Source organism: Mizuhopecten yessoensis, unplaced genomic scaffold (genome assembly GCF_002113885.1).
Source record: "Mizuhopecten yessoensis strain PY_sf001 unplaced genomic scaffold, ASM211388v2 scaffold8213, whole genome shotgun sequence".
Taxonomy (NCBI): domain Eukaryota; kingdom Metazoa; phylum Mollusca; class Bivalvia; order Pectinida; family Pectinidae; genus Mizuhopecten; species Mizuhopecten yessoensis.
The window spans coordinates 1,768,946-1,788,225 of record NW_018407435.1 but is presented as its reverse complement, the minus strand read 5'-3'; the positions used below and the strand labels follow the sequence as shown (position 1 = coordinate 1,788,225).

The 19,280-nt window shown below is 37.0% G+C and overlaps 2 protein-coding genes and 1 long non-coding RNA gene across 4 annotated transcripts in view; 1 reads left to right on the top strand and 2 right to left on the bottom strand.

The window, feature by feature from the left end:
- Window positions 1-2,002: 2,002 nt before the first annotated feature.
- LOC110455404 lies at window positions 2,003-3,803 on the bottom strand. The gene is made up of 2 exons (XM_021505518.1): window positions 3,041-3,803; window positions 2,003-2,968 (listed from the first exon to the last, which is right to left on the bottom strand). The coding sequence occupies exons 1-2, from the start codon at window positions 3,730-3,732 to the stop codon at window positions 2,134-2,136; spliced, it is 1,527 nt and encodes a 508-aa protein (XP_021361193.1). The 5' UTR covers window positions 3,733-3,803; the 3' UTR covers window positions 2,003-2,133.
- Window positions 3,804-6,232: 2,429 nt separating this feature from the next.
- The window catches only part of LOC110455406 (RING finger protein 122-like), a 15,059-nt gene continuing 2,011 nt past the window's right edge, over window positions 6,233-19,280 (bottom strand). For both annotated transcript variants that reach the window (XM_021505525.1, XM_021505524.1), the window contains exons 2-6: window positions 14,446-14,571; window positions 13,356-13,395; window positions 12,647-12,688; window positions 11,986-12,065; window positions 6,233-10,952 (exon numbers count right to left, since the gene is read on the bottom strand). In XM_021505525.1, the coding sequence (XP_021361200.1) occupies window positions 10,793-10,952; window positions 11,986-12,065; window positions 12,647-12,688; window positions 13,356-13,395; window positions 14,446-14,546 (423 nt within the window). In that variant the 5' untranslated portion in view covers window positions 14,547-14,571 and the 3' untranslated portion in view covers window positions 6,233-10,792. The remainder of the gene's footprint in view (window positions 10,953-11,985; window positions 12,066-12,646; window positions 12,689-13,355; window positions 13,396-14,445; window positions 14,572-19,280) is intronic.
- On the top strand, window positions 14,594-17,225 carry LOC110455407. Its single transcript, XR_002463443.1, has 4 exons — window positions 14,594-14,903; window positions 15,173-15,186; window positions 15,392-15,437; window positions 17,048-17,225. It is a non-coding gene; the product is annotated as an uncharacterized LOC110455407 (long non-coding RNA).

The window sequence follows — 19,280 nt, the reverse complement described above, 5'->3', positions numbered from 1 at the left end:
ACATTTTGCTTATAATCCTGTGAATGTCTCACAATCTGTAGTCTAGACATTTTACTTATAATCCTGTGAATGTCTCACAATCTGTAGTCTAGACATTTTACTTATAATCCTGTGAATGTCACACAATCTGTAGTCTAGACATTTTACTTATAATCCTGTGAATGTCACACAATCTGTAGTCTAGACATTTTACTTATAATCCTGTGAATGTCACACAATCTGTAGTCTAGACATTTTACTTATAATCCTGTGAATGTCACACAATCTGTAGTCTAGACATTTTACTTATAATCCTGTGAATGTCACACAATCTGTAGTCTAGACATTTTACTTATAATCCTGTGAATGTCACACAATCTGTAGTCTAGACATTTTACTTATAATCCTGTGAATGTCACACAATCTGTAGTCTAGACATTTTACTTATAATCCTGTGAATGTCACACAATCTGTAGTCTAGACATTTTACTTATAATCCTGTGAATGTCACACAATCTGTAGTCTAGACATTTTACTTATAATCCTGTGAATGTCACACAATCTGTAGTCTAGACATTTTACTTATAATCCTGTGAATGTCACACAATCTGTAGTCTAGACATTTTACTTATAATCCTGTGAATGTCACACAATCTGTAGTCTAGACATTTTACTTATAATCCTGTGAATGTCACACAATCTGTAGTCTAGACATTTTACTTATAATCCTGTGAATGTCACACAATCTGTAGTCTAGACATTTTACTTATAATCCTGTGAATGTCACACAATCTGTAGTCTAGACATTTTACTTATAATCCTGTGAATGTCACACAATCTGTAGTCTAGACATTTTACTTATAATCCTGTGAATGTCACACAATCTGTAGTCTAGACATTTTACTTATAATCCTGTGAATGTCACACAATCTGTAGTCTAGACATTTTACTTATAATCCTGTGAATGTCACACAATCTGTAGTCTAGACATTTTACTTATAATCCTGTGAATGTCACACAATCTGTAGTCTAGACATTTTACTTATAATCCTGTGAATGTCACACAATCTGTAGTCTAGACATTTTACTTATAATCCTGTGAATGTCACACAATCTGTAGTCTAGACATTTTACTTATAATCCTGTGAATGTCACACAATCTGTAGTCTAGACATTTTACTTATAATCCTGTGAATGTCACACAATCTGTAGTCTAGACATTTTACTTATAATCCTGTGAATGTCACACAATCTGTAGTCTAGACATTTTACTTATAATCCTGTGAATGTCACACAATCTGTAGTCTAGACATTTTACTTATAATCCTGTGAATGTCACACAATCTGTAGTCTAGACATTTTACTTATAATCCTGTGAATGTCACACAATCTGTAGTCTAGACATTTTACTTATAATCCTGTGAATGTCACACAATCTGTAGTCTAGACATTTTACTTATAATCCTGTGAATGTCACACAATCTGTTGTCTAGACATCTTACTTATAATCCTGTGAATGTCACACAATCTGTTGTCTAGACATTTTACTTATATTCCTGTGAATGTCACACAATCTGTAGTCTAGACATTTTACTTATAATCCTGTGAATATCACACAAACTGTAGTGTAGACATTTCACTTATAATCCTGTGAATGTCACACAATCTGTTGTCTAGACATCTTACTTATAATCCTGTGAATATCACACAAACTGTAGTGTAGACATTTCACTTATAATCCTGTGAATGTCACACAATCTGTTGTCTGTCACACAATCTGTTGTCTAGACAATTTACTTATAATCCTGTGAATGTCACACGATCTGTTGTCTAGACAATTTACTTATAATCCTGTGAATGTCTCACAATCTGTAGTCTAGACATTGTACTATAATTATTATCCTGTGAATGTCTCACAATCTGTAGTCTTGACATTTTACTTATAATCGTGTGAATGTCTCACAATCTGTAGTCAAGACATTTTACTTATAATTCTGTGAATGTCACACAATCTGTAGTCTAGTCATTTTACTTTTAATCCTGTGAATGTCACACAATTTATGGTTGATTGGTAATCATGATAAGTTTCCTTTGTCTTTAATTTCCATGTCATTGTCATGGTAACTAGATACACTAGTTGTTTGGTTACAGGTGTCACACACTGCTGTACTGTAGTAGTTTGACTGTTTTATCACACCATGTCCCAAACACTGTCCACAGGACATCCTCCCTGTCTATACCTACAGCCACTGTATAGTCTGTGTCTGTGTGTATGACCCTGAGGAACTCACCAACTCCACTGATGAGTAGGACCCTGTAGTTGTCATAGTCCCCTATGATCAGGTTCCCCACACTGTCATACACCACATCACGGGGGTAAAATGGTTCACCTTCTGTTTGTGGTGTTGGGTTATATATACTGGGGATGTCACCTCTATATACAAACAGCTCCTTGAAATCAGTGTCCATCACAACAACATGTTTGTTTCCATCACCACCATCACTTTCAATACTGAAATCAGTGACTGCCACATTGTGAGTGACAGGACACTCTGTGATCCTGTGTGGTGAACACACTAATGGTTTCCCAGTCCCTTTAGCCATTGTAGTACACACCATTTTACCATCTGTGGTAAATTTGGAGATGTGTTTGGTCATCCCTACAATGACATGGTTACTGGCTGTAACACATATACACTTGGGTTCCTCATTGGTACTAAATCGGTGTGTCAGTCGTCCTGATACCAGCTCCATGATGCTGTATTCATAATCACAGACCCACAGTGTGTGTGTGGTGGGTGACAGGCTGATGTCATAGATACAGACATTGTTTTTGACCTTCTGTATTACTTTACCCTTCCTGTCCAGGTGAGTTAATTTGTCCAGGTACTTGGTCCACGCCTGACCATCAGTGGTGGGACATATAGACCTAATGTAACATGGAAACTCCCGCTCCTCCACTACCTCGGTCTGTGGCAGCAGTTTGTATGTTGTCACTGCTTTCTTCACTTTTGCTCCTGACCGTTGTTGTTGTGTAAAGGGTTGTCCCAGATCATCAGATGTTGAGACTGACCGATCCTGGTCAGTTAAAGTTTGACCTTGACCTGAGGTGGTAACTTTTCCCAAAGCTTTTTTCAAACGATCTTGAGGATTTTCATTTGGAGTGAAGTTGGCAGTAACTAGGACAGGTTTTACAGGAAGACCGTATGTAGGAGAATGGATCTCACAAAAAGCATCATAAATCTGTATGTGTGAACCACGCTGGAGAGCTGCTTTGCATTCTTGAACTTGTTGTTTGAGTTGCTTCTCGTACATCTCAAGGTCCTGTTTGTATTTATTTATCAGTTTGGTATTATCCTCTTCCATTTTGTGGTAACAAGAGAGTGTCTGTGCTGTAAGCATGTCCAGCTCTTGTTTTAATTTATCTGTTTGTAATTTTAACTGTTGTGACAACTTGTCAAAAGTACTGGTGTTGTCTTTAAGCAGGGTATCGGTAGTGGTGATGTATTTCCCAATTTGCACAAGGTCATTTTTTTCTGTTCTGTCTATAAAGTTTTTAATGTCTGGTTCTTTCTGAGGAGAGATTTCACTTAGCTCACAAACAAAATGGCCTTGATGAATAGAAGAAAGGCATTTTGGACAAACCAGTTCCTGACATTTTTCACAATAAAAATATAGTTTTCTGCCCTTGTGGTGAATACATGTCGTTTGACCTTTAATTCGGAGAGGAATTTGACTGATAGGGGTTGCCATTTTTTATGAAAAGCTAAATTATTTGTTGATATTTGTTGTTCTTGTATAAAGATACTGTTATCAGTAAACACTCGCAAATAAGATTTGGGTATGTCAAGAAGTGAAAACTTGAATGTCCCAATGGACCAGTAGTATATGTTTGTTTAACATTTAGTAATGTATACACAGTATAGAATAACTACCTCACGATCACTGATGTCACAGGGTTACTGTGATGATGAATCCAGGTTAACCGTTCCACACATCAGAAGGTTCACGTATCATTGTCCATAGTTATCCAGCCCTGGGATTCACAATCACATGATGAACTTCCCTCTAGCTTTGCTGATAAATCTGTCACTTTCCTGCTGACATTGTAAAAGTTTTGATCAAAACTTGGAAGTCATATTTCTGTCTGAAATTTGACAATGGTGCTGACTGGGAAGTAACATCAACAAATTTCTGCTCTGTGTTCACAAATCCATGGCAATGTGTAGATCTACCTGTTTAGACCTGCAGATGTGCAGACCAAATAACTTCCCTGTTGAGCAAGGTTACCGACAGACATACCGTGACAATAAATCAATAGATTGTGTAGTAGGTCAGTGTAGGTTGTGTTTAAAAACCGTAGCATTTACATACCTGGTGTGTATTGTCAAACATCTATGTATAATCAATAATGTGATACCTGTTCCTTGGATAGATATATACATGTAAACTGGGTAATAAGACATACCTGTACTGTATGTAGATATACCTGTGTATTGGGTAATAAGACATACTTGTACTGTGGGTAGATATACCTGTGTATTGGGTAATAAGTCATACCTGTACACTGGGTAGATATACCTGTGTATTGGGTAATAAGACATGCCTGTACTGTAGGTAGATATACCTGTGTATTGGGTAATAGGTCATACCTGTGCTGTGGGTAGATATACCTGTGTATTTGGTAATAAGACATACCTGTACTGTGGGTAGATATAACTGATTATTGGGTAATAGGACATACCTGTACTGTGGGTAGATATATCTGTGTATTTGGTAATAAGACATACCTGTACTGTATATAGATATACCTGTGTATTTGGTAATAAGAGATACCTTTACTATATATAGATATACCTGTGTCTTGGGTAATAAGACATACCTGTACTGTGGGTAGAGATACCAGTGTATTGGGTAATAAGACATACCTGTACTGTAGGTAGATATACCTGTGTATTGGGTAATAGGTCATACCTGTACTGTGGGTAGATATACCTGGGTATTGGGTAATAAGACATACCTGTGCTGGGGGGAGATATATATGTGTATTGGGTAATAAGTCTTACCGGTACTGTGGGTAGATATATATGTGTATTGGGTAATAAGACATACCTGTACTGTGGGTAGATATCCCTGTGTATTGGGTAATAAGACATACCTGTACTGGGGGTAGATATATATGTGTATTGGGTAATAAGTCATACCGGTACTGTGGGTAGATATATATGTGTATTGGGTAATAAGACATACCTGACTGTATATAGATATACCTGGGTATTGGGTAATAAGACATACCTGTACTGGGGGTAGATATATATGTGTATTGGGTAATAAGTCATACCGGTACTGTAGGTAGGTATACCTGTGTATTGAGTAATAAGACATAACTGTACTGTGGATAGATATACCTGTGTATTGGGTAATACGACATACCTGTACTGGGGGTAGAAATCAATCCTATCCTGTATTGTTCAGGTTTACTTTTGAAACTGATCAGATAAACAAAATGGACGACCGACAGGCATCTTCAATTTTTGACATTGAAGGTTTGTTAGTACTATTTCTCAGGAATAACTTAAGGGATCTTTCTCAAATTTGATATGTAGGTTCCCTTTGATCCCTCGTTGTGCATGTTATATTTTGAGACTGATCATAAAAACAAAATGGCTAAAGGAAGAACTAAACAGATCTTTCTCATATTGCAATGATCAATTATATTTCTTTCACATTAAGTACTGTACTAGTAAATATGTGAAATGACAAACTCTCTTTGAAGGTTGTCTTTTATACACAGCAGTATTAAGTTAAGATCAAAAGTTACCTCAAGGTGCATTTACTGTTAACATGACTCGATCAAACAGATTATAGAGAAAAGAAGAGAAAAGATCAAACTGACAAGGAATTAATGAAGATGGCACAATGGTGGGCGCCAAGATCCCTCTGAGATCTCTTGTTTAGTAAATACCTGGGTAAACAAAGGCTATTGGTCTGTTTTTTAGCCGCACAGCTACCGTAATGTACTGATCATGATGGAGCAAATACTGGTATATAGGCATCTGAAAGCTGAGAAATTTACTACACAATATTGTCAAACACCAAAATTTCACCACCCTATTGGAACAAAAAACACCAAAATATCCCATAGTACAGCATGGGTTGACCACTTAATGTTGTAACACACAGTGTGCACTTGCTCAGAACATGTATATAACTTTGGTCACTGAAAGCAGATACAATGTACTCGATATGTTCAATTTTAAATGGTTTTATTTGTAATGGAGCAATCAATGTACACCATATTTTGTACAATATAATTTGTTAATGAGTAATATATATTTATAGGCACCAGAATATACATAAGTTTAATGTAAAATATTTTAACACTATTGATACACTGCATGTAAAGTTTTGTTGTAAACTTCAATCAAGGACAACAAACAATCATGTTTCTATTAGAAATTAGTAATAAAATTGAATATTCTGTAAAATATGTTAAACTTCAATTAGCTAAAATCAGTTTCTTTAAAACATTACCACAGTATATTTTCAACATAAAGAGAATTCCTTGGAAAACAGTTCACAAACTTGACTCATTCACCCATGAAATTTCACAATGAACTATTCCAACCTTTGAATTGGAAGAGTTCAAATGTGTCTTCAGGGGTGAATGAGTTTATAGAAACTTACAAGTGCCCTGCTCAACTGTTCACCTATATTGTTTAAGGTTATAAGGGACCGTCAATATTAAATCTCCGATTTATGTTAGAATAGTCTCCCTTTAATTTCAATTAACATTCAATAAATAAGTATTATAGTATTACCCAAGTATTATAGTATTACCCAAGTATTGTAGTATTACCAAAGTATTATAGTATTACCCAAGTATTATAGTATTACCCAAGTATTATAGTATATTACCCAAGTATTATAGTATTACCCAAGTTTTATAGTATCACCCAAGTATTATAGTATTACCCAAGTTTTATAGTATCACCCAAGTATTATAGTATTACCCAAGTATTACAAATCTATTGATTATTTTGCACCATTTATGATGTGTTAACACGTAATTAATAACGTGTACATTACTTTATTTCACAACCTATATTGACTTTATTTGTGATAGAATATTTCAACTGGTGGGTTGGGAGTGTGCAATTTTAATATTATATTAATTACCTAATGATAGATATTTGAGGAAGACTTAAGGTTTAGGTAGTTTAGGAGTTTACTCACAAATTAACGTAAAAATTAATCTCTCACAACAATCGAATGATAAACAGTATAACAGACATTATTGTATTAAGGTGTCTCATCACCATTGCATCACAGGACAACTTGGATATTGTCATTTGACAATATTTTCATTTTAAACATTCATATTGGAATATCAAACATTAAAAACTTCAATTGATATCAAACAATCCATTTTTTTTTTTTTTTTTTATAGAAGTCATAAGTGTCTCGTCTTCATTTGAGCAAATAGCATTATGTAAGGGGATAAACACACATGATGGGTAGGGTTATTGTTAAATATTATTGATTGTGGATAAAATGAGTAAAACGCTGTTCAATATCTGCCTCTATTTACCGTTAACAACTAAACAAGCACCTGCAGCTTCATAGAAATAAAATAAAAAAGATTAACACACCTTCCTAGAAACCAATATCAATGTTTGTAAATGATATAAAACATTAGAACCAAAATCAGATTCAGATTTTAGGACCTATGAAAGGTCAATGTCAAAGCTTACAGAAACTCTCATACAGGTTGATTATTAATGGATTTGTTTAGAAATAATCTTGATCAAAAACTCATATCGGAACATTTACCTGGATCCAACTTTGTATTGCACTTCCCTAGAATTTTAATATGACAAAAATATTCATTAATTATCAGTTATGTTTATACATGTGCCATATTTTGTGTTTAAAATATTCAAAGTCTTAAATCTGACCAGGCTCCTTAACATATCACCAATACTTTGAATCTGCCTCAATCTCACCTATCTCCTTTGGACTTTAAAACTTACTCTCCAATAGACTTTATATAGACTTTAACTTACTAAATCTCAAACTGAAGTCTCCCACAGATTTAACTAATGACTAAATCTCAAACTTACCAAAGACTTTGCATGGAGACTAAATCTCAAACTGAAGTCTCCAACATGACTTAACTTAGAGACTCAATCTCAAACTGAAGCCTCTTGTGAGCTTGATGTAGAGCCTAGATCTCAAACTTACCAAAGACTTTGCATGGAGACTAAATCTCACACCTAAGTATTTCATGAACTTCACATACAGACTTAAGCTGAAACTTAATTTTACATAGAGTTAGTATAAGATCCTCTATACTAAACATATAAAAGGTTAACCTCAAACTCGATCTTCCATAAACTTAACATAGAAACTTTAGCTAAAACTTATTATCCTATAGACTTAACAATGACTTTGACCCAAACAAAGCTCTCTAATCTTAACAAAGACTTAACAAGCGACCTCAGTGCAAACTGAATCTCTTACAGACTTTAGATATAGAGACTTAAGATCAATAGACACCTTTCGTACTCCAAACATAGAAACTTAAGCTAAAAATTAATTAACCAAAGACATAACAGACTTCAGCATGAACTTAATATGTACTAAGCAAAGAGACTGAAGTTTAAACAAATCTATAAATCAGCTTTGAGGCAGACTCTAAGTGTTGATGAATTTCAGGCACGGCAACCCAAATGTACGTTGCTTTGACAATAAAATCTCTTAAACATCTATAGCTCACACATGTACAGAAAAAGCCATAAGGGCAGAAAAAGGGGAGAAACAATGAACAACGGACCACTGGAATAAAGGTGGACATGTCAGGAATGCTCTACGATACAGAACACAGATCAAATGGTATTGAGGTAATATAATACAGAAAACCAAAATCATGTACACAGATATTGGCAAATTTAACAAGAATTTTTAAGATTTTCACAAGCTGCAATACGAGGACAATTTTGCATTGTAACGGTACAACAGTGCAGTAAAAATAACAACCAATTTTAACAACAATGTAGGTCATGTTATACAGCATATATATATCTACACACTCACTCTCACAAAATATACATGTATATAATTAACAATAAACATCAAAATGATGTTTATTGTTTACTTTTAAAAGTGTGTTTTAGCACTTTTTTAACTTGATTCTATGGCAATGATTAACATACAATGCTAAAAACTAAACAAAAGAAAAATGCAGATTTAATGATAATCTGATTATATGTGTAGTTACAGCTGCTGAATTAAAACCTAAACCTACAATGGTAGGATGATATTCATTTCAATAATGCAAACATTTCAATGACCTAGACCAAATCAGTAAATCTCAATACATAATGTTATGATGATATTATTATTTCACAAACATTTCTGTGACCCTGAACATAATTAATCATAAAGTTTACTGGGCGTGTTTGTTTATGTGGACCAAACAGTTCCCTCATACCAAACATCCAGAAATTCAATCTTCCATAGATTTGATATAGAAATTTCAGCTAAAACAATATAGCGTCCAAGGCTCGCCAGAAAGTGCCATAAAACAACTCTCAGGTCCAGCTGGTCCGAAAGTTTGAACCCTATAAACAAAAGGGCCCAATATTTTGATATTCATCTCATCTATACAAACATCTCAGTGACAAAGAAGAATATAATTGTATTAGTGACATGTTACATTTATTAACACATGTATATAAATAGGCCTTCACACTTATCATAATAAAAACATGTACAATACTAGATATTTATTTCCCTTTGTACGAAGTCGTGTGATTTACTCTTCCCCTTGTTTGATTTTGAAAGAAATTTTGAAAGAAATGAAAAAGAAAATTCATAGGAACTTTAAAATTAACAATTTCACTTTTTGCGGGAAAATTAGAAACTACTTTAATTTTGAATTGCAATGAATGATTTTCATTCAACAATAAAAATTTATATAACTAAATGATAATAATGAAGTTACCAATCTCGATTTTCTCATATTTTAGTGAACATCTTAGGTAACTCTGTCTTTACCTGGTACTATAAGCATCTACATTTGCAACCACGAGCTTGATTAATTCAGATCGAATGCTTCTGTTTTCATTTAAAATCAACAAAAAGGCCTATCAATTTGTATGGGTGATTGTCCCTACCACATATATTTTCAAAATGAAGAAATGAAATGTGATCACAATATATTTTATGATATTTTGCATAATCAATTACCACAGAACACCACCATTATCACCACCGAGCACTATATCACCATAGAACACATCACTATCACCAGGGGCCATATGACAGTCCCCCGTCATTGTTTGCAGAACCTGTCAGTTACAGAGAACTGAAAGACTCATAAACCAGAGCATACACTTGAGCCAGCTAGGCCACATGTCATCTGGTTCAACTGGAGTCTTGTCAATCACCATGAAAAATTTATTCATTACAAACATTCAAGCAGCTGGTAATTTTGACCTGTATTGATCATGAATCCTAATACAACACATCAAAATACTCCAGGTACCACTCTGTGTTTCCAAAACGTTTATGAAATGATTCCACTTCACAGCTATTACTGTTGTCATATCCTGTTAATTTTAGCACAAGGAGGATATGTAACATCCCTCTTGACAAGCTCTTTGTTTATCACATTAAGGATCCAAGCTCCTTTTCTGCCTTAGTGGTTACTTTTATCACAAGGAGAACATGTTTGTAACCTCCATCTTGAAGAACACATCATTTATCACAGTTAAGATCCAAGGTCCCAAGTCTGTTTACTGTGGACTAGCTACACTGTTTCAATGGTGGAAACCCCGGCCCTCTCCGAGCCCTGCGCCCTCTGGTCAAGTGGAATGAGCCCAGTTCTCTCCCCGGCAGCAGGTAGGGTCTGGACCGGTGCCTTACACATGGGACAGGCGTTCTGGTACCGTAGCCACTCCAACAGACACCTGTAAGGACGCAGACATTGATTAGAGTGTCAAGGGGAATCTTGCTCTTCCACTCGATGTCTTTATATCAATTGTAGGAATTTAAAATCATATATTTACGATATTTATTAACATGAAATAAACACCTTACATTTTCATGGCCCTTTTTGATATTCTTAAATTTGATACCTACATCTGGACTACTAGTAATGATATTTTCTAGACCAGATCCGGTCGGCCATGATTTCTAGAGCTAAAGACAGTGTTTAAACCTCACCTGAAGATGTAGGTTTAACTCCCTGGGAGATGGGTGGTGGGGAAAGACCCCGGGAAACCCAAGTCAGACCTCTAAGCAAAGTCTCATCATAATTCAAGCACTTTTAAAGGGCTACTGTTCATTCGATAACTTCGCAAAATCTTATATTGAAATCAATATTAAAATATGAATATGATGACATTGAAAGGGATCAAAGTCATGTCATTTGACCAGTATTGTATTTATTCTGCCGTTTGTTATTTTATTACTTGACATATCTGACAGATTTTCATAAAGAAATAGACCTCATATCATATACATCTTTTTATTTAAATTAGTAAATACCAAAACTGAAACATGGCCACATCAACCTTTATGATGGCAATTTACAGGAATTGTTACAGTTTTAAATGTTTGAAAATTTTCGTTATCTGAAAATTAGTCTTTCAAAAAAATGGTACCACTTCACTTAAAATTTGTTTAAAAGTGCTTCTTTTATTTTCTGTAATTCTCTCTTAGAGGATAAAGCAACATGAAGGTTTTATTTCTGGATTAGAGTTTATTCTCTTTGTAAGGTATTCATCTTTCATTTTGATACTTTGCATTATGATTCCAAAATAGCAACAAAGAAAATTTGCTGGATAGGCATTGGGTAGATGCCAAGTTTACCCCTGGAATTTTCTTTTTCCTTTTTTTTTTTCTCTTTCCAAATTGTATTCTCATACTCTTTTGTACAATATATTCCATAATAAACTTTATCATGACCATATATTGAACACGATAGTGTTCTTTACTTACTTCATATGGAAACAGTGGTTACACGGACATATGGCCACATACTCCGACTGTTCAAACTCCTCAATACACACTGGGCACGTCTAGTTTCCATGGAAAAGAAGAAACATAAAAATATGTTGTGATTGTTATCTTACAGCTTCTCCCCCTATTTCTACACAAAATAGGCTGTAAAGCATTACAGGAACATCTCATGTATTTCACAGACATGAACTTGGTGTGTTACATAGGTGCATCATCTGTGAAAATTATGAATATACCTGAATACCAGAAATAAATTTGTCAGTGGTAATAAAACCAGCATGCTCCTCCTCACTGTCTGCACCCATTTGCGGACAGCTGTGTCTATATATATATACACTGATGATATGTGAAAACCAGGAATACAATTATCACTGGGGAAAAAAATGCTCAGAAATAATATAGCTGAACAAGTCACAAATTTTATATTTTCAATTTGATATTATTGAAAATTTGTTATGAATTTTATAAATAATTTTGTTTTTCTTGATGATGATTTAAAATTCCTATACACAAAACTTCACATATATGGTAAATAAGATCTAAAACATACAATTTCTGCTTTAACAACTCCTAAAGCTAACCAGGCTTTAGATAACGTGACCCAGACGGTACTTCCAGATATATCATATAACACACTCACATCATTTGGAAGCTTTCTCTTTTTACATGTCTTGAATTTGATCTGAAAAAACAAAAACATCAAATGAATCTAAATGCAATGGAATCATATTTCCAAATAAAGAAAATTTGCAACTATTTATTTGCATATTATACAATTGTCTATTTTGCATATTATATAATTGTCTATTTTGCATATTATACAATTGTCTATTTTGCATTTTATACTATTTTGCATATTATACAATTTTGCATATAACACAATTGTCTATTTTGCATATTATACAATTGTCAATTTTGCATATTGTACAATTGTCTATTTTGCATATTACACAATTGTCTATTTTGCATACTGTACAATTTTCTACTTCGCATTTCATACACATTTCTACTTCACACAATACAAATAGATTGCAAATTTTGAAATCTGATATTCCCTGGATTTTTTTTTTTTACATTCAAAAACTTGTTTTGTTCTTTTTTGAATTCAGAAATGGGCTAATACTTCCAATCCTGACTTTAAAAAAAACCCAAAGAAAGGCAAATAATTTCTGGTATGATAGTAATGACAGGTCCTATATTTTACATGTAAATTTTGCACCAAGAGACCGCGAACTCCATGGACAGCCTGGAGCTGGTAAACAGTAGGACTATCGCTACACTTGTCACGCAATGCACATGCTTCTGAACACGTGGTAACCATTCAGAGAGAACAGATTGACAGCACTTACCCTTCTGTATCCTTGCTCCTGACGTGCCTTACACCGCAATCTGTCAACCCAGAATGTAGGCCTGATTAATATTTATGTAAAGTTACCACAAATAGAACTATACACACTTTTTATTCTCATAAACATCGTTTTGGATGGTAAGCTTTTTTTCATGTCTTTATGAAAGTCTGTATCTTTAGGAAATCGGTCACATAATTTATCTGATTTATCAACACAAAATAATCTGAATACTTACCAAAATTATCTGTCTATTTTGAGCGTATTTTTGCCTGTGGACGAAGTGCCCGAGGTATAACTGATGCGCAGTGTCATGATAGCTTGCCTTTAGCTTGGTAGGAGGAAAGACTATCAAGTTTGCATGAATGACCTTCACCCACTTTCATTGTTTTCCAAAAGCTTCTTCTACTGAACTATGAAGCCTAGAGTGGAAACTTTTGGTCGGTATATTTCTGGTGGAATGATAACAATTTCTAAGATATGCCATTACTTTGCGAAGATATAGGACTATAAATTTTGATAAAAACAAAAAAACAAAATCTAAAAATAAAAGTTATTTGAATGCAGATAAAAAAAATATCTAATATAAGATGCTCCCTGCATGTGAAGGACAGCTAATTCCAGTAAATGACAAATAGATTTATTCTCCTTGGTCACTTCATGTACACATAACTATTTACTTGCAGGTAAGGAAACTGTTTACTCTAGACAAAAGGCCTAATGGGACTAATTGTTCAATGTTGTTATCTGACACACATCTCACATTTATGACCTTAAAAGTAAATGAAGGTCAAATTGATGTAAACAATTTTTTATATATTATAGGTCTCTTGGCTATTTGAAAAAATATAACACATTTAACCTCTCTGTACTTGAAAGTCAGTGGGTCAAGGTCATTCATATGAACAAGCTAGGCAGCCATTCACCTCAGCATGCTCAGGGCTACATAACACAAGGCATTTTTAGTATTCAGAAGAAGCTCTTTAACTAAAAAAAAATTGAAAAGGGACAACACATCATGACATTAGCTCATTTGCCCAGCTGACAGGAAAATTTAAATGCATTTGTTTTGATCAACCTATTCTTGCTATACCTCCACATATAACAGCAGAAGGTGAGGCTGAGGAGCAGGGACAGCAGGCCTATCCCCAAAAGTGGCAAGGAGATGTTGAAGGGAACTTCACCACCCGTCATTTCTCTACGATTTTCTCCATAATTTCTGCAATACAAAATTAGCCAGTGCCAAATAACAGTGGTATCTGAGAGGGATGTCTCTTGTGTTAGCGAAGGTGACATTGGTATCTAGGAAAGTCGCAGCCTTCCCACAAAACACAGTGGAGAAGGTGACAGAGTAATATAAAGTGGGTAGATATTTGCTGACAGGTGGCAGTGGTATATGTGGGAAGTTAGTAGTGGTATATGTTCGAAGGGGCACTGATATATAGGGGGAGGTGGTAGTGGTATATATGGGAAGTTGGTAGTGGTATATGTGTGAAGTTAGTAGTGGTATATGTTGGAAGGGGTACTGATATATAGGGGGAGGTGGTAGTGGTATATATGGGAAGTTGCTAGTGGTATATGTGTGAAGGTAGTAGTGGTATATGTTGGAAGGGGAACTGATATATAGGGGGAGGTGGCAGTGGTATATGTGAGAAGCCGACTGTAGTATATGTGGGAAAGTGACAGTGGTATATTGGGGAAGGTGACAGTGGTATATGAGGGAAGGTGACAGTGGTATTATGTTGGAAGGGGTACTGATTTATTGTGGGAGGTGGTAGTGGTAGATGTGGGAAGGTAGTATATGTGGGAAGGTGACAGAGGTATATGTGGGAAGGTGGCTGTGGTATATGTGGGAAGTTGGCAGTGGTATATGTGGGAAGTTGGAAGTGGTATATGTTGGAAGGTGACAGTGGTATATGTGGGAAGGTGACAGTGGTATATGTGAGAAGCTGACTGTAGTATATGTAGGAAGGTGACAGTGGTATATGTGAGAAGCTGACTGTAGTATATGTGGGAAAGTGACTGGTATATTTGGGAAGGTGACAGTGGTATATGTGGGAAGGTGACAGTGGTATATGTGGGAAGGTGGCTGTGGTATATGTGGGAAGGTAACTGTGGTATATGTGAGAAGGTAACTGATATATGTGGGAAGGTGGTAGTGGTTTATGTGGAAAAGTGACTGTGGTATATGTGGGAAAGTGACTGTGGTATATGTGGGAAGGTGGTAGTGGTATATGTGGGAAAGTGGCAGTGGTAAATGTGGGAAGGTGGTAGTGGTATATGTAGGAATGTAACAGTGGTATATGTGGGAAGGGGCACTGGTATATTTGGGAAGGTGGTAGATGTATATGTGGGAATGTAACAGTGGTATATGTGGGAAGGGGCACTTGTATATGTTGGAAGGTGGAAGTGGTATTTGTGGGGAGGGCACTGGTGTATGTGGGAAGGGACACTGGTATATGTGGGAAGGAGGAGGTTTATTATGTGGGGAAAATGGTAATGGTATGTGAGGAAAGGAGACTGTAGTATATGTTGGAAGGTGATTGTGGTATATGTTGGAAGGTGACTGTGGTATATGTGGGAATGTGACAGTGGTATATGTTGGAAGGTGACAGTGGTATATGTGAGAAGGTGACTGTGGTATATGTGGGAAGGTAACTGGTATATATGTGGGAAGGGACACTTGTATATGTGGGAAGGTGACAGTGGTTTATGTGGGAAGCTGACTGTAGTATATGTGGGAAATTGACAGTGGTATATTTGGGAAGGTGACAGTGGTATATGTGGGAAGGCGACAGTGGTATATGTGGGAAGGTGACTGTGGTGTTATATGTAGGAATGTAACAGTGGTATATGTGGGAAGGGCACTGGTATATGTGGGAAGGTGGTAGTGGTATATGTGGGAATGTAACAGTGGTATATGTGGGAAGGGCACTGGTATATGTGGGAAGGTGGTAGTGGTATATGTGGGAAGGTGACTGTGGAATATGTGGGAAGGTTGATATATGTGGGAAGGGGGTAGTGGTTTATGTGGAAAAGTGACTGTGGTATATGTGGGAAGGTGACAGTGGTATATGTGGGAAGGTGGCTGTGGTATATGTGGGAAGGTGACTGTGGTATATGTGAGAAGGTTGATATATGTGGGAAGGTGGTAGTGGTTTATGTGGAAAAGTGACTGTGGTATATGTGGGAAAGTGACTGTGGTATATGTGGGAAGGTGGTAGTGGTATATGTGGGAAAGTGGCAGTGGTAAATGTGGGAAGGTGGTAGTGGTATATGTGGGAATGTAACAGTGGTATATGTGGGAAGGGCACTGGTATATGTGGGAAGGTGGTAGAGGTATATGTGGGAATGTAACAGTGGTATATGTGGGAAGGGGCACTTGTATATGTTGGAAGGTGGAAGTGGTATTTGTGGGGAGGGGCACTGGTATATGTGGGAAGGGACACTGGTATATGTGGGAAGGAGGAGGTTTATTATGTGGGGAAAATGGTAATGGTATGTGAGGAAAGGAGACTGTAGTATATGTTGGAAGGTGATTGTGGTATATGTTGGAAGGTGACTGTGGTATATGTGGGAATGTGACAGTGGTATATGTTGGAAGGTGACAGTGGTATATGTGAGAAGGTGACTGTGGTATATGTGGGAAGGTAACTGGTATATATGTGGGAAGGGACACTGGTATATGTGGGAAGGTGACAGTGGTTTATGTGGGAAGGTGACAGTGGTATATGTGGGAAGGTGACAGTGGTATATGGGGGAAGGTGACTGTGGTATATGTGGGAAAATGACTGTGGTATATGTGGGAAGGTAACTGTGGTATATGTGGGAAGGGACACTGGTATATGTTGGAAGGGACACTGGCATATGTGGGAAGGTGAGACTGCTATATGTGGGAAGGGGCACTTGCATATGTTGGAAGGTGGTAATGGTATGTGGGGGAAGGTACAGGATGTGGGAAGGTAACTGTGGTATATGTGGGAAGGGACACTGGTATATGTTGGAAGGGACACTGGCATATGTGGGAAGGTGAGACTGCTATATGTGGGAAGGGGCACTTGCATATGTTGGAAGGTGGTAATGGTATGTGGGGGAAGGTACAGGATGTGGGAAGGTAACTGTGGTATATGTGGGAAGGGACACTATGTGGGAAGGTGGTAGTGGTATATGTGGGAAGGTAACAGTGGTATATGTGGGAAGGTGGCTGTGGTATATGTGGGAAGGTAACTGTGGTATATGTGAGAAGGTAACTGATATATGTGGGAAGGTGGTAGTGGTTTATGTGGAAAAGTGACTGTGGTATATGTGGGAAAGTGACTGTGGTATATGTGGGAAGGTGACAGTGGTGTATGTGGGAAGGTGACAGTGGTATATGTGGGAAGGTAACTGTGGTATATGTGAGAAGGTAACTGATATATGTGGGAAGGTGGTAGTGGTTTATGTGGAAAAGTGACTGTGGTATATGTGGGAAAGTGACTGTGGTATATGTGGGAAGGTGGTAGTGGTATATGTGGGAAGGTAACAGTGGTATATGTGGGAAGGTGGCTGTGGTATATGTGAGAAGGTTGATATATGTGGGAAGGTGGTAGTGGTTTATGTGGAAAAGTGACTGTGGTATATGTGGGAAAGTGACTGTGGTATATGTGGGAAGGTGGTAGTGGTATATGTGGGAAGGTAACAGTGGTATATGTGGGAAGGTGGCTGTGGTATATGTGGGAGGTGACAGTGGTTTATGTGGGAAGGTGACAGTGGGATATGTGGGAAGATGACTGTGGTATATGTGGGAAGGTAACAGTGGTATATGTGGGAAGGTGGCTGTGGTATATGTGGGAAGGTAACTGTGGTATATGTGGGAAGGTAACTGTGGTATATGTGGGAAGGTGGCGGTGGTATATGTGGGAAGGTGACAGTGGTATATGTTGGAAGGTGACAGTGGTATATGGGGGAAGGTGACTGTGGTATATGTGGGAAAATGACTGTGGTATATGTGGGAAGGTAACTGTGGTAGTATATGTAGGAAGGTGACAGTGGTATATGTGAGAAGCTGACTGTAGTATATGTGGGAAAGTGACAGTGGTATATTTGGGAAGGTGACAGTGGTATATGTGGGAAGGTGACACTGGTATATGTGGGAAGGTGACAGTGGTTTATGTGGGAAGGTGACAGTGGTATATGTGGGGAGGTGACAGTGGTATATGTGGGAAGGTGACAGTGCTATATGTGGGAAGGTGACAGTGGTATATGTGGGCAGGTGGCTGTGGTATATGTGGGAAGGTAACTGTGGTATATGTGAGAAGGTAACTGATATATGTGGGAAGGTGGTAGTGGTTTATGTGGAAAAGTGACTGTGGTATATGTGGGAAAGTGACTGTGGTATATGTGGGAAGGTGGTAGTGGTATATGTGGGAAGGTAACAGTGGTATATGTGGGAAGGTGGCTGTGGTATATGTGAGAAGGTTGATATATGTGGGAAGGTGGTAGTGGTTTATGTGGAAAAGTGACTGTGGTATATGTGGGAAAGTGACTGTGGTATATGTGGGAAGGTGGTAGTGGTATATGTGGGAAGGTAACAGTGGTATATGTGGGAAGGTGGCTGTGGTATATGTGGGAAGGTAACTGTGGTATATGTGGGAAGGGACACTGGTATATGTTGGAAGGGACACTGGTATATGTGGGAAGGTGAGACTGCTATATGTGGGAAGGGGCACTTGCATATGTTGGAAGGTGGTAATGGTATGTGGGGGAAGGTACAGGTTTTTTTTATGTAAGGAAGATGGTAGTGATATATGTTATAGGGTGACAGTGGTACATATGGGAAGATGGCAATGGTATTTGTAGGAACCTGGCTGTGGTACATGTGGGAAGGTGACAATGGAAAACGATTTTGGTTAGGTAGGAAGTAAGATGGCAAAGTATGCGAGGACGGGG